The sequence below is a fragment of the Gopherus evgoodei genome, chromosome 15 (assembly GCF_007399415.2).
Source record: "Gopherus evgoodei ecotype Sinaloan lineage chromosome 15, rGopEvg1_v1.p, whole genome shotgun sequence".
Taxonomy (NCBI): domain Eukaryota; kingdom Metazoa; phylum Chordata; order Testudines; family Testudinidae; genus Gopherus; species Gopherus evgoodei.
The window spans coordinates 17,028,736-17,044,796 of NC_044336.1; the positions used below are offsets into that span (position 1 = coordinate 17,028,736).

General features: G+C 43.1%; 1 protein-coding gene and 1 long non-coding RNA gene across 16 annotated transcripts in view; one reads left to right on the top strand and one right to left on the bottom strand.

Moving 5' to 3' along the window:
- LOC115635565 overlaps positions 1-16,061 on the top strand; it is a 53,807-nt gene that overhangs the window by 22,035 nt on the left and 15,711 nt on the right. The window contains exon 2 of the long non-coding RNA XR_003996634.1: positions 6,678-6,774. This is a non-coding gene — a long non-coding RNA (uncharacterized LOC115635565). The remainder of the gene's footprint in view (positions 1-6,677; positions 6,775-16,061) is intronic.
- The window catches only part of SPAG9 (sperm associated antigen 9), a 104,389-nt gene continuing 99,044 nt past the window's right edge, over positions 10,717-16,061 (bottom strand). For all 15 annotated transcript variants that reach the window (XM_030534500.1, XM_030534498.1, XM_030534504.1 and 12 more), the window contains one exon: positions 10,717-14,379. In XM_030534500.1, the coding sequence (XP_030390360.1) occupies positions 14,264-14,379 (116 nt within the window). In that variant the 3' untranslated portion in view covers positions 10,717-14,263. The remainder of the gene's footprint in view (positions 14,380-16,061) is intronic.

The following is a 16,061-nucleotide window of genomic DNA, read 5'->3' on the forward strand; positions in this document are numbered from 1 at the left end:
TGGGGCCTGTGCTACTGCTGCTTGATAGCTTGACAGTGTAGTCCTGGCTTCGTCAGCATCTCAGCCAGAGTGGTCATTGCGCGGCCCTTCCTCCAGAGACATCCTTTACATGACTGCTCTGAATACACTACTGCTGCATGGTGCTCTTAGTGATAGTGTGAAAGCAATAGAGCGTGGCAATAGCACATGTGGCTAGTTGACCGGGTAACGATGTTAGGGCAGGTCAAAAAATGTTCTGGCAAAATTGTGCTTGAAATTGAAAAATGAGGTTTCTGACTAAACAGATTTTTTTGTGTGAGAATTATCTGCCTTTTCTGTGGAATGCTTCAGTTTCTTGTTGGAAAAGTGAATGCCAAAACAGTGAAAAATGTTGGCCAAAAAAAATTCTATGGTGTTGCAGGGAGTTGTAGTTTGTCTATTTCATGTCCCCATTCGCCTGTATGGGCCAGGCGTACCGGACAGATTACATGTTCCTCATACACCGGCCAGGGATTCCTAAAAAAATTCTATGGTGTTGCAGGGAGTTGTAGTTTGTCTATTTCATGTCCCCATTTGCCTGTATGGGCCAGGCTTACCGGACAGATTACATGTTCCTCATACACCAGGGCCAGGGATTCCTAAAAAAAATTCTATGGTGTTGCAGGGAGTTGTAGGTTGTCTATTTCATGTCCCCATTCGCCTGTATGGGCCAGGCTTACCGGACAGATTACATGTTCCTCATACACCAGGGCCAGGGATTCCTGTCTTGAAGAGGGGAGACAAGGCATCATGGCAGATGTAGGCCAACCAGAGAGCCCAGCTTATAAAGGAGAATGTTAACAGGTGGTGCCCAAACTTAAACTCCCATAAGACACTGGGGCAGTATTTTTGAATTGAAAATTTTGGGTTTAGAACTAATTTTTTTGGCATTAAAACTTTTAACAAAAAAAAAAAAAATTCCACAGGAATCCACTCCCCACATTTTGTAGCTAGCTCTAGGTGGGCCCCATTGTTCTCTTCTATATGAATATGAGTTCAGTTCCTGCCAGGGAAAAAGGTTTTGTTTTTCTTAAATTATTGTTTCCCATTTTTTTTAAAAAAGACATTATATTTTAGAGTGAGAACAACGTGGGTGAGCCAGTTTGTAGAAAGGGTGGGTGTCACACCAGCCAGAGAAGGGGATTTGCAGTATACAGCATGTTCAAGAGAGGCCTGGATGGAAGTTCCCCCTCTCCCCAACCCCAATGCCAGCACCCCTGTTATGGTCACTATTCTGCTTATATTCAGCTTCTTTGCGTGTTGGTCTGCAGAAGAGTGCTGTCATGGGGGCCGGGGGAAGTTCACAGTGGAGAAGAAATTCCAAGCGAACTTGGCAGGTTTAACTAACATGTCACTTTCTGAGGAAACTGATAGTCTGGCCAATTACCTCTTGTAACCCCACCCTCTCTAAGCAATCCAAGCTCCACTCCTTTGAGGAGGCAGCAGCTCTAGACTTACACATGGTTTCCACAATGCAAGAATCCAGGCGTATGATGCTTTAGACCAGAGATAATTTAACTGCCTGCCTTGTGCAAACTACTATGTAAACCTCCATAAAAGGCTCTTGGCATGGCACATGAAACCATTGGATGAAATGCTGCACCCCTCCCACTTGGCACAGTGTGTTGCTAACCTCCAGCCTTTCCAGCTGCAGTGTGGGTGTACCCACCAGGAAGGCAAAAAGGAGGAAGATACATTTTTCAAGGGGTGAAATTCATCCCTATGCATAAAGCCAGCCCCAGTGTTAGACCTCAATTTAAATCCCACTTAGGCCCGATTTCAGGGGCTGAAGTGTGGCCTCGCCCTTTGGGCTGGCCCTCTGCACGGGGGTGAATTCCTTTAATGGGAAAATAATAATCAACGCCTATTCAGTCAGTCTAGTAAGAGACGGCATGGCAGCGTGACCTTCCTGGATACCTTCAATGTCCTGTTTCTCAGCAGCCAGTGCTCTAGGTCCAGTGAGATCTCAGCACCGAACTGGATCAACTCTGCATCTCTGATACTGCACAGTAATTGCTAAACTGGATCAGATCACTGGTCCATTGAGTTTGGAGTCGTGCCTGAAGTAATGCTTTTGAAGCAGACAAACACCTATAATGTATCTAGCAAGCTGCAGAGTGCTGTAGAAGGAGAATTCCTTCCTGACCCCTGTGGCAAACAACAAAGACCCTGACGATGAGAGAGGATTCCCCTTTTCTTATGTGTGATTACAGTCTCACCTGGACCAGTACTTAAGAGAGGAAATCCATAACCTGTGACTTTACAGAAGTGAATAGGAAGGCAGGGAGGAGAAATATGCAGCCCGGTGATATATATTTTCCCCTTTACATCTTCATGTTGTTTCTGAAATTGCAATAGTGCCACCTTGTGTTCAAAATGCAAGTCAGCTCTTCGAACTGCACACTGTGGATTTTGTTTGATTTTCCCATTGTGCATCTGGAATAGTCACTGAATGTCATGATCAATAATTCACATGATCTGTTCCCTTTCTCATTGCTTCACTATAAATATTGCAAAAAACAGGGAAGCCATGCCTTCCCAAATCTTAGCTTATTGGCTAAAAATAAAAGTGTTTTTTTTAATTAAAAATAATTATGTCCTCACATGGTTACAACAGGCCCAGACAGGCAGTCGAGTAAAGCTTCTGCATGTGCCAGGAATATCCTAAAATGTCATGACTTTCACAGGAATGCTTAGTAGAATTATGGTCACATCTAGAGGCCACAACTGCGATCAGGGACCATAAGGTATTGTATACACAAGTCTTAGGAGAGAATTTTTGCCCCAAATCACTTACAATCCAAACAGATGAGCCAGACAAAGGGTAGGAGACAAAACAAGAGTTACAGAGAGGTGAAGTGAGTTGGCCAAGGTCACACATGAGATCAGTGCCAGAGCCAAGAATAGCCCTACCCACTTCTCTCCTGGGGTTCCCTGGTCTGTGTCCTGTCCGCACTGCCTCTCTGAACACTTAATTTCAATAATATCTATTTTAGCAATGTATTTTTTTTAAGTTATAAAGCTTCTATCATGAGCAAGGCACCCAAGCTGCTCTATAATGTAATAAAATAAATAATTTGCCCCCCCCTTTAACACTCAATCAGATAAAACAAGGGGGATGATCTGGGTGCATGGTTGATGGCAGCATTGTAAGTAGTACAAGGTGTGGAGGCCACTACAAAAAGGCAAGGGAGAAAATGAAGGCTCAAGGTAAGAAGTGATTTTTCCAAAGTCCATAGACAGTAAGGTGGGGGTGGCACTAATTGTTTCTGGCTCCCATCCCATACTGAGGCCTTTCAAGTGCAGTAGGAGGGATCTTTACCATCAGCTCAGATGTTACAGTTATAGTCACCATAGAAATGCCTATGAACATATAATCTGTGGACCCACTCTTGTTTTCCAAGTAAATAACATAACGTGCTTAGCTCAATCCCCTGCTAAGCAACAGAGAGTCAGGACTCATAGGGGCTATTCCCAATTCTTCTACTCACTAGAAAGGTAACACAATAAGAAAATTAGATCATATTTCTAAACGATACATAAAACCCAGTGAATTTATCCTACCGGTCACTTGCCTTGCAAGCAAAATTTATAATAAAATCATATGTACAGTGTATGGTAGCCACAATCCAGAGACGTGCACAGGAATAAAAATCTGGCCACCTTTGAAGGGACACTTTCTGTGCCTGCCATGGCTAGAGGAGCTGCCTCTCCCTCTCCACCCCTCGCGGCTAGAGCAGCTGCCTCTTTCCTCCTGTGGCCAGAGGAACTGCCTCTCCCTGCCGCAGCCATGGCAGAGCTGACTCGCTCTCCCTCTCTCCCCTCATGGCCCTGGGGCCCGTGGAGATCACTCTCCCCCAGCAGCCAGAGGAAATGGCTCTCCCTCTGCAGCTCCAGGGCTGAAGGAGCCGTCATCTCCTACGGTGGCCTGGGGCCAGGTGAGCTGACTCTCCCCATCCCGGTCTCAGAGTTGTTCTGTGGCCCGTGCCCCTGCTTGGCCGCTCCCCTTGCACACACCCCTGCCACAATCAGAACATGAAAGTGTTTATCAACCCACCTAAGGCCATAGAACTTCTAATGTCCAGCCTGTCCCCACAGATGTCTAAAAACCACAGCAAAGAACTTTTTGCAAGCAAATTTCCATAAGGATTTCTTTGGGGGAGATTCCCTCCAAATTGTTCCATCCCAGAGGCAGAGTTTGTACCCCCAAAGGAAATATTTCTGGCTGCCAACTTTCATAGTGTTTGACTTAACCTTTTATCAAACCCTCACTTCACTCTCAACTATTAGGTATGAGAAACACCTCTAATCTGGCAGTTTGCATCTAAGTATAAGTTTTGCAGTCTGGGTTCATTATATGATGCTTCTAGGCCAGGGGAGGGATGGGCAAATATGTAGGTTACCATGTAACACCCCTGCCTGAACAAAAGAGAGATTTGCTGGTGTTAAACTGAGTGACAACTCGGTCACCCCAGTCTGTTACCTACCCCTGCAAAACTTCTCAGGACTCTGCCAGCCCTTACTTGCCTTGTTGGTAACACTTGGTGCATCCCAATTCATCAGCCGCTTAGAACAGTGTTCCCCTGGAGTATCCAGCCTCTGGCACTGGACGCTCACAGAAATGACCACATTTACTATCTCCAAGAGGCAGCGTACACACCAGCTTGTTTAATTCAACTAAGAATTCACAGTTTACTTAATAGTACAGCTTTGCGGTCTACTTATGATAAAACAAAGAGACATTCATTGACAAAGCTTTAAGTGATATAAAACAAGGATAAGGGAAACAATGTTACAAAGGAAGCAAAAGTATAACACGCTGCTAAGAGACTGTACATAACTTTAGCAGGCTACACTCCTTTGGCTAAAGCAGTTTTCTTACCCTCTACGTTTTTCTGTAGAGCTTGCTGATTTTCAGTCAAATCAGGCTCCAGATTTTCATGATTCCCCATGCCCTGGCAGGGGGTCTCCTCAGTAAATAGATAACCATGTGTCCTTTTTCTTCACTCTGTGCTTTCCAGAGTTAATTGTCTTTGTTTCTAGGGTGACAGAGTGTCATCCCAATCTGATTTTACATCTCCCTGTCAATTTGGCTTTTCCTGTTGATGTCCCTGCAAATGCAGCTCCCATTGCATTTGGTTCCACACTAGCTCAATTTGTATTAAAGACATGGAGATAACTCCCTACCTTCCCCCCCTGTCTGGAAGAAAACCTGTTTGTCCCTTTGGTTACAAACTTTAAAGCATAATATCAGTAGGTAGCCATAGTCCTCATTCAGTGTTACTACATAAGTTTCACAATTATATCTGTCACCACTGGTACCAGCTTTCATCCAGTGCCTTTCAAGACAATATGAAGATAACAGCAATGCATTAAGTGTACTGAGATTGTCAGGCCTGATAAGCGTTGCTGTTACAGGATAGTGAATCCTTTGCCTGTTGGCATCGAGGGGGGGGGTCAGACTGTTAGATGGGTCATATAAGGTCTACTTAATGTATGAGTGTGTTCCAACATACTGCAGTGGCTTCTGTGCATCTAGAATCCTACTATGTGGTTTAATTTGAAATGAGGCACGTTGTTTTGTAAGACCACTGCAGCTAAAGAGCTTCTTTTTGGGGGGTTTGCCAGTCATTGCTGGCGATCTCTGCATCTCAGACTGTCATTATTGCCATCCTAGTCTTTCCCTTTTATGATATTCTTCATGGTTTAACTGCCGTGACAACGGGAGGTAATTATCCCCATTTTATCAGTGTGGAAACAGAAAGATTAAGTGACTTGCCTAAAGTCATTCCAGTCACTGCCGGAGCTGGGAGAACTCATGCTCTGAGCGTCAAAGTCCAGGGTGGAGCCTGGCATGCATGTGTGTACAGTGGACAGCAGTGATTGTGGTAAGTGCTCCAGGAAAAAGGAACTTTGGCAGCAAATCAGATTCAGAGATGGCAAGCTGAAAAATCTTTGTAAAACAAGCTGCAGGGAATGTTTCATCCCTGTAGCGCCGAAACTGTGATTTGCCCCAGATATTACAGGGGGAAATACATCAATCTACCCTGCACTGACTGTGGCATGTGGCACTTCTTGGAAATTGCAGGGAGGAAGTAAAAAATAGGCTTGTAATGGGGAGTTAGCTTCATCTTAACTAGCATCCATCCTATAAGGCTTTACCTTGTGAAAGTGCTGTACGCTTAACCGAGTTAGCCCTGTAATGAGATGACCAAAGAACCACTCTTTGAAAAGCCACTCACAGCTTTAGCATTTGTCACTTTCCTGTTTTTTTCCACACAGAGGCACTGCAGGAGGGAGCCTGAGCCCATATAGCTAGTAACTCCAGCTCGTAGGGAGAGTGCTATGACCCTCAATAGAATACATCTGGCAAACAAAGCAACCCCCCCCAAATTAACCCTCCCCCTAAAAAAAAAACCCCTAGGTAACACAAAAGTTTAAAACAGGAAGAGACGTGGCAGACCTACACATTGGCCTTTTTTATTTGATCCCAATCCTCCATTCCTGCCTTTTAACTATCCCTCTTAATCCTCTTTTGTCACCAAAGAATGTGTAAAAATGTATTCATAGGCTGAACTTCAGCGATCTTCCCTTGTAACTGATCTATAAGAATTTTCTTTGTTCAAGAACCCATTCTCTCTACATCTATTTCTTTCTAGTTTCAAATACTCAGCACTGACTTAAGGAGACCAATTCTAAATGGATGTTCATTGGCAAGAGGCTGTTGCAAGAAACTTCCAAGTTTTTAAAACACTGGTGAGTAAAGTCACACAGTGGAAATTTTCTGAGCCATGGACTGTTTTACGCCAGAACACACGCTTCAGTTTAGGCATGTTGTTATAGTCCTAGCAATCCTTAGCACCTCGCTGCACTTCTCAGCTGTAGCTGTGTTATCCCAGATGGGGAAATGAGACACCTCGATTACTTGCTCATGCTCTAGATGCTTTAGTAGAGGTTAATTTATCTACCAGAGACAGGTAACAGTTGATGGGGGGGGGCCCCACAATTTAAAGGTTGTGGGAGGCCACCTGACCACCCCATATGTCACTTCTGCTGCCCACCCATCGGCCATTTGCATGCCTCCCTGGCCAGCACCATAGGAAAGCCCAAGACCCTCCCACATGGGCCACTGCCCAGGAGCCAAGCCCTGTGTGTGCCAAAGCCACCCAGAGCAGTGCCAGCTCAGATAACTGCTGGAGAGGGGATGAGAGGAAGCGATTTCTAGACTGTTCCTGCCCCAAACTCACAGAGTCTGCAGAAGTCCCCTGAGCAAGGACTTAGAACCCTCTTTGCCCCTCACTGTGCTGCTTGGCATGGGGCTGCTCTGTTCCCTAGGCTTTGTGAGTAAGGCAGTAGCCACATGTGGTGCTTCTCCTCCAGCTGGTGGTGTCTTTCCTTGCTGAGCCACCTCCAGCTGGGCTCCACAGCTGTTGAAGCCCTTGCAGAGCCCAGCACCTGCAGCTAGTTCAGGGAAAGTGGGGGTGGGATCTGCTGCCCCCCACAGCTCAGCTCCCCACTGCTGGGCACTGGCAGTAGCTCTGTCCCCCCTGCTCCAATGGCCCCAACGTCCTGCCCACCTGGATGGTCCCCTCCAGGGAGCACCCTGGGATTCAGCTGCTCCTGCTGAGCCTCTAGGACTGTGAGGGCTCTGACCCATAAGCCCCCGCCAGCGCTGGTGGATGCCTGGCTAGAAATAAAAGACAGAAAGCTTAGGGGAGGGAGGCAGGCATGTAACAGAGGTGATGGGTGGGGAGACAGGGTTATCTACCATAAAATGTTTACAAGACAGGAGTATCTTTTAAATATGTATCATCACTTGACATAGGTTCTACAATTGATTGTGCTGAACTGCACTGTCCTCAGCTGTAGCCTTCGTTGGCAGGGAAATGGACTAGATGATGTAACTAGTGTTAGAACTATAGCCACATTGCCTTGTGTCCCATAATGCTTTGGGGGAGGAAGGGGGAGTATTTTCGACTTTCTAGAAGGCAGTTAAAAATATTAAATAGTTTTTAGCAAATAGCCATCTAAGTTTACTTTTCTGTAAATCTTTTAAAACTAAGCCACACATCTAACAGAGGGCTAAACAGAAGCAGGTAAGCCAGCAAAAGCTGACTCTAGCTGAACATTGTGTCCATGGCATGAAAAATGCATCTCTTGGCATTGTCTCTCCTCTTTCCTCCTACCTTTGTAATTCATTATGTATTTCCTGTGTGTGTCTGGCCTCTAATAGCTCCACTTGTGTTTTGGCTTCAAAGAGTCAAGTCAGATACTTTGGCAACATGTAAAGAAAACTTGGAAAATACAGTTCTGGGCCAGAAACTATTTCATCTGCGCGGCAATCAGAAGTGGAAATCCTCTAGATTCTGAGCATATGAATTATAGGTTGATTTGTCTGTGAATAGAGCCAGCTTTTTAGAACAAAAACTATGGGGAGGAAGTGAATAAGACAGTAAAAATGTCTCTGAAAAGGGAGGAATAGTTAACCAGAGAAGTCATAAGCAGTAAACAAGAACTGGCTGTAGCTAACAAAGGGAGCTAGTTTTCATGTGTTCCCAAGACCAGAGGGAAAATGCCAGAAAAAAAAGCAAGACCAAAAGTCTTTAATCCGCTCTATCTGAACAAGCCCTGGTAAAAAAGTTCAATGAAAGGGACAGCCTGAGCATGGAGCAGCTACAACTTAAAATCCACCCAAACCAGCCAGACGGACTCCCTGAAGAACGGAGTGACAGGGTAGACCATACCTTTGTGATGTCAAGGTTAATCATGTGCAACCTGAAAGTCACTTAGAATGTATCTTCCTGCCGTTAACTTGTGTGTTGTCCCTAACTGTCCACACACAGAAACCCTAAATGCGAGTGTGGTGATGTTTTAAACTAGAGTTGGTTGCACTACAGTCTGAGTCTGGGAGTGGGAGATACCAAGACTTGGTGGAGGGGAGATCAGAGAGATCGCTTCAGGCTGAGAAGGAAAGTCCTGGGGATTCCTACCTGCTGCTCCTAAGCCCAATCCTGGGCCTCACCATGGCAGCTCCAGCCTTGCTGGGGCCCACTTTCCTCCCCTCCCCCAGACATGAGCAAATTTAAATATTTGGGTCACTAGCCCCTCTGGCTAGAGTACTTCTCTTGAGCTAAGCTAACACCAGAGGAATTGACTTGAATTAACTCTCCCGTGAAGACAACCTTAGAAGCTTAAACTATTGCAGAATCTGGATAACTGTGCAGGGCCAGCTCCAAGTTTTTTGCCACCCCATGCAAAAAACTTTTCCTGCACCTCTGCTGGCCGTGCCCCAACTCCATCCCTTCCCCGACCCCACCCTGGGCACACTGCATTTCCCCTCCTACCCCTACCTCCCAGGCTTGGGAGAAGCAGAACGGGGGCATCCTCGGGGGACTAGGTGGAGGTGAGCTAGGTGGGGGAGCAGTTCCTCTGCTCCCCCAGGTTACTTTCTGCAGCCCTCTCTGCACCTCCCACTGCTGCTCACCCCCACTCCGCCTGCTCCCCTGATTGGGCCGCTCCACTTCTCCCCCCTCCCTCCCAGGGTTGCTGCAAAACAGCTGATTCGCATAACAAGCCTGGGAGTGAGGGGGGAAGCGTAGCAGCAGCATGCTTGGGGAAGGAGGCGAAGGTGAGCTGGGGGGAGCAGTTCCCTCTGCCCCCCCAGAGTTCCTGCAGCCCTCCATACACCCCCCACTGCCGCAGCTCCTCCGCTCCACCTGCTCCCCTGAGCACGCCGCCTGCTTCTCCCTCGAAGGCTGGCTGCAAAACAGCTGATTTGCACGGCAAGCCTGGGAGGGAGGTGGGGGAGAAGTGGAGCAGCAGCGCGCTCGGGGGAGCAGTCGGCAGTGGAGCGGAGGTGAGCTGGGGTGAGCAGTTCCTCTGCCCCTCCCAGGGTTACTTCCTGTGGCCCTCTCCATGCCCCCCACCACCGCAGCTCATCTCCGCTCAGGGCCAGCTCCCAGTTTTTTGCGCCCCAAGCAAAAAAGAGAGCCGGTGTGCCGCCCCTTGGAAAGTGCCACCCCAAGCACATGCTTGGAGCGCTGGTGCCTAGAGCTGGCCCTGTAGCTGTGTCACGTACAGCAGTGCAGTCATTACGCTTGTGCTTGATACTCTGTACTAAATCCTTCTAGACCAAAATCAAGATCCTGGCTACCATCTACAAAACCCCAAAGGTCTAGTGTTCTGTAGGGACCAGTAGCCCTATGAGAGTGGGGGACAGAGCCACAAGGATGCAGTCTCCCAGCCAACCCAGAGAGATGCTTTTTGGAAAAGTGAATGATCAGGCCAAATTCTGAACCCCTTCCCACACCCACCCTGTGGTGGTGAACTCCCCATTTATGGGGCTGCTGAATAGATGTGGTCAGGATAGGTACAGGGGCCAGGAGGAAGCCAGAGCTGGTACAGTGTCATGAGGTTTGTGAATGGACTCAGTTCTTTCCACTCAGAGGTAAACTCTGTCTGTCCATCCACCCCAAAGCAATCAATGAGAAACTCCATGAAGAGTTTCCTTAGCCCCCTCCTGCTGGTTTTACCATGGGAGTATGCAACCTGGCTCTTGGTTACAGATATTACACATTTACATCAGTTACCTAAGATGAAGTTATCTGGCCATTAGTTTAAAACTATTTGACAATTGTCTTCTGGTACCAATTGTTACACGTTTAGCATGAGGCTACAAAGAAAACACCAAATCCAATGTATGTTTCATATACATATTTATATATATTTAATGTACAAAGTTACATTCTGAACCCCGAGGATTCAATAGAAATAAATACTGAAATAACTATACGGCTATATGAGCTTTCTTGCTCACAGAAAAGCCTCAAATTTTAACAGACAGCAAGTTGAACGCTGTAGTATCCATCTCAGATTACAGAGGCAAGTAAAATTCAGCGTAAAGTGTCTAACAGACAAAACTGTCAAATTACAGACCATAAAATGTTTAAAATATGTTTAAAAGGTTGAGAAATGTGCAACAAAATTAATAAAGGAAACTTAATTTTGTTAGAGGATGGGACAGACATTTAGTGTATAGAAAAATGCTCTGAGGTGCAACATATGTTGTTACAATATGGCATAACCCTGTTAGAAAAAATATTTAACTTTCGCATAGAGCTGTATTTATTTATTTTTACTGTGTCTCATTTTACAGACAAGGGTCACTCACAAGACCCCAGCTCAACAGGGTCACTTACGAGAGTGCTAAATCAGGTTTAATCCTTTGGTAACTTTCATAATACTCACATGGAAATAAATATTCAGTTACACCATTTTAAAGACATACGTTCTTTAGAACAGTTAGTATAATAAAACAGATTTAACATTTTTTTGTTACTACGGCAGCCTATGATAAAGTGTCTACACTCTGCCAGCTCTATCTGATCCAACGCAGGAAGACCTTTACAAGAAATTAACAATACAGCAGCTTATATAAGTCATTTTACCTTTACCATGCAAACACACTTATCCAGACAAGTAATGTGCTGCATATTTTGTGCTCGAAATGTTTTCAAACTATTAACAAGCTGTAGCTATCAAGAAATTCATTCCTATTTATAGGACTTTTAAACCACAAGTCTGTGATGCATACATACATTCTTGAGATTTAGATTCTTAGGAGTTTGTCATCTTGATGCATGGGGTTTTGCATGCTTTACCCACCTTTCAAAGTGATCTGGAATTTATAAATCCCAGTGCATTGTGAGAAGAATAAGTACACCCTTAATCTATGTTCCTTAGAACAGGGGATAAATTTTAAAATGAATAATGCAGAGTAGTGTGCAACCCCCTCTTCTACACCCATAGTTGTACTGTAGTGACAGGTAGTGCTTCCTTTAAAACCCCTCCACTATTGGACAGAAACAACTGTCTCTGCAGCCATTTGCAAGAGCTGGTCCATTGAAGTGAATAGAATGGCACAGTGTACCAGACTGGGCAAAAAAGACTAGGTATGCACTTGCCAGACATATCTGCTCTATTTGACAGCAGTGAAGCAGTTCAGAGAAACAGTTCATTAATAATTACAAATAAAATGCTATACAAGATTTACGGAACCGAATTGTGCGTTCTGAGAATACATGAATGAAAATCCACCGGTGCATAAAGCTTGTAGAATATTTTCCAAATAGCCAGTAAGTTAAATTTAAAAGGAAAGATGGCAGGAGGAGCAATAAAATTGCATCAGTTTTAGTGATGTTTGCATCACTGTTAAAGTTTAGTCAGCATTTTTCTCAGACACCAATTTCATGAGCTATAACTCAAATGTCCTTGAAGTTCAGCTTACAAATCTCAATATATTTTTTTAAATAGGTCTTTCTTATAACAATGTTTAAGACAGTCTGCCTTTTTTTTCCCCCCTCAAGTTCCCAGATTCCATATTTAAGACAAATGAATTCAAGATTGATTTTAAAAATGAAAATTTGGAAAGTGATTTGTGAACAACACATCACATTTGGCATTCTGGAGAGAAAAATACACTACCAAGATATTAGGCATTTTTAATAAGAATTTTTACTACATAGCCTATGTCCTAAATACATATTTACGAGAGTGGAACATGTGTACAAAATATGCTGTTTAAAAAGTATTTATACATGTAAATCTAACCAATAGACCTGAATGGAGTTTTTCTGGTTTATCAGATATGATATGCATTTGAAAAAAAGCTGCCTAAATATATATTTACACAATAGACCTCAGCTAAATGTGTTTTTAAAAAATTAAGAAAAATATATAAACACGTTTGCCTGATAGACCAGAACTGCTCCTATTGCATAAAAATGTTTAGGCAGTTTTAAAAAAAGTTTGTCTACATTTATTCCTTTGAAACTGTTCCATTTTGTCACAGACAGATTGCTCAGACAGTCCCAGTCTTTTGGGGATACGTGCTGAATGCTCAGATTTAAAAAAGTCTGTTTTTCAGAGACTAAATTAAGGAACATCCTGGCTAAGCGTTATACATTGTACAGAAACTCTATAGAAAGGGTTCAACTCATTTCTGATACCAACTCTGGAAATTCAAAGCAAAACGGAAGACACTCAATCCTGAACTCACTCTATTGTGGTTAAAAAAATATATGGTGAGTAGACAGAATGTCCGCCTTGATATTAGACTCTCCTGGCTTCTGTCAGTTAGCTCCATCTTCATATTATTTAATCTGTTAATGTATTTTTCTTCTCTCTAAATAACATAGTATTTCACTACCTAACCAGGGGTATGAAACTAACAATTATGTGTTTTTTGCCTAATTACAGAGCTGAAGTTCCTTCACAATTTCATTTGGGCAGAATGTATTTTCTTTTTTGTCAGTCAGTTCTCTTGCTCTGTTTGCGGTCTCTAACCTCCAGTACAGTTACTCAGGAGTTTGACTAGCTAGGCAGAGAAGAATTGCTCCAGGGTCTAAGAGAAGATATATGTATTTAAGTCATGAAGAAAATTAATGTATCCCCTGCTCAAGGATATTACAACTTTTCAGTTTTATAATCATCCCAATGTCTAAGAGTCCTTTGGAAATTACTGAGATGTTGCCATTTGACAAGGAAAAAGCGAGAAGACTGTTCTCCAAACTGCTCATTATTGATGTTCTCAAACTTTAGAGTTCTTCAGCAGTCAAACATGAAACTTTATTTAAGTATTGTTGTTTTAAGTTATTCTATACAATCCCCTCTTCCCCCAGAAGTTTGGATGAAAACCACAAACAAAACTGTACACACTATATAAACAAGATTTGTCAGGTTTGAAAATAAAAGTTAAAATTTACAATTCACTTTAGCCCTCACTGAATGTATACATGAATCTTGATAATTCATTTGATATTAGTTTGTCAATGTTATAATACACTGGGAATAACTTTGCTGTTTCACTCAATATGTTGTGCAGAGAAATTAATCTCAGTTGTAATGAAGTTTAACTCAATTAGTGATAGAGAGTGATACTAGCAAAAGAAGAGAACTACATTAGGTTGTTGTGGTACAGTAAACTGTCTGGATTGCTTAGCAGTGGTCGTCAGTTTTGAGAAAGGAAACACTGATTTTTTCATTATACTGATCTTACCTATGTAACACTGGTGCAGTAAAACAGCACAAGCTCCTTCCTGTATTGTTACGGTCTGACAGATTTGCAATATAAAGTTAAACAGCAAAGATGCTTCAACACCATGTTGTGAAACAGATTCTGCAAAAATAAAAAACCAAAAAAACATGCAGAAGCCTTTTTTCAGTCTCTGGCTGCTTCTTAGTGGGTTCACTCATTGCCATACATTACTTGCCACACTATCAGGTGACTCCTCTCAGCTTTGGCTACAGAAGGTTCCAGTTGCAGAGCTTCTCCAAGAAGTTCAGATTCCCCACCTTCATCACCTGAGAAACGACAACTTAGATTCAGCTGAACATACCAATGAAAATAAACTGGTATTACCACTATACACCAGGAAGGGTCAGTGTGGTAAGAGACAGGAATACACAGTAAAAGAGAGTTGCCATCTGTCCCTAGAGTAGCAGCAGATTTCAAAACCCTTAATAAAAAACTAAGTTAGCAAGCTGGAAACTTGCACTACAAATATTCCACAACAGTGCATTCTGAAGATCATATTTATTAATACTAGCCCTGGCCTAAGTTAACTGATAAATGTCTCATTTCATTTATTTTCTGCTAATCTAAGGTTTGATGCTAGGGTACATAAAGCAAAGTAGAAAAGGGACACTGTTTACCCTGCATATCACCCAAGCAGAAGTGTTGACATGAGTGGGACTACAACAGAGAGGAAGAGCTTGCAGACATACAAGCCAAATAAAACACAGCCATGCATCCTGATACATAAAATGCTTCTCTGACCTAGGAGTGGAAACTGAATGCAAACTGTCACCATGAAATGTTAAAGTAATCTGTACAGAAGCTGTAACACTTAAATCTGCTGTGAATTCTTTAGTCTTTCCTTTCTCATTACTTGTTTCTCATTTTAACTGCTTCACACCATTAGTTTGTCTCACAACTCAACCACTGTACCTCAGTCCTAACAGGCACTAACCCTCCACTACTGCAGTGCTGCACTGATGCCCTTGAACAGAAACCAGTCATGGCAAAACAAGTGATTTTGCAATATGCATGAATAAATGGAGGTTTGGCCTAGAACCACCTGAACTACCATCTGAAGTCTGTTTACAGGTGACAGGCTAACACACTAACCCATACAGCATATAGCCCTCACTGGAGCTTGCATTGACATCTGTACAGAAGAGTTCTCATATATCCAGGTGATGTGGGAACAGGCTGAAAACATTAGAAAGGCTTGAAATGGTGGTCTGAGTAGGTTAGACTGATTAAATCAAAGTATGACTTAGGAAGCTAAACAATGCCTGCATCTTTAGAGTGAACTTCAATTATACATTACTGTTTTTCACCAGATAGTAGTGTGCTAGAAAATTGCGCTGGCTTCATGGAATTTGAGAAGATGTTTTGTCTTTATATTAGAGAGCGATGTAAAAGTGCTGGAACTGAAGCAGTCAAAACTAGATCCAAACATGAGATCAGCCACACTTTTTTCACGAAATTCTCCATTTGCAGGCCAGTAAATTAATTTCTGACTTTGATTTGATTTTATAATTTTAGCCAGAAGAGGCAAGGGGTTGTACATTGTTAATTGCTTTGTAGTGGTTACACCTATTAACTCTGACACTTCTCATTCATGTATTTCTTTCCTAAAGCAAAGGCTTTTGATTAAGTAAACCCTTGTTTATTTGGTAAACGTACACCAAGGCTATACAGGCTGGATCAATGCAAGAGTTTACCAGAACAACAGGCACTGTTACAAGCTTCTGTATGAAAAAAGGGCAAGTATAGAACTAAATTGAGTTTTCCTTTTTTCTTATAAAGGAAACTTGAACATTTTCTGGACAAAGACTCAGGTAACCTTTAAAAATCTAGTTTATTAAATGATAAATTAAGACAAGGGCACATGCTCCAGCAATGTAATATATTAACACAAAAGGACTTAATTCCTTGTTGTCAAAGTAGTCCAAGAAATACAGTAACATGGCTCAGG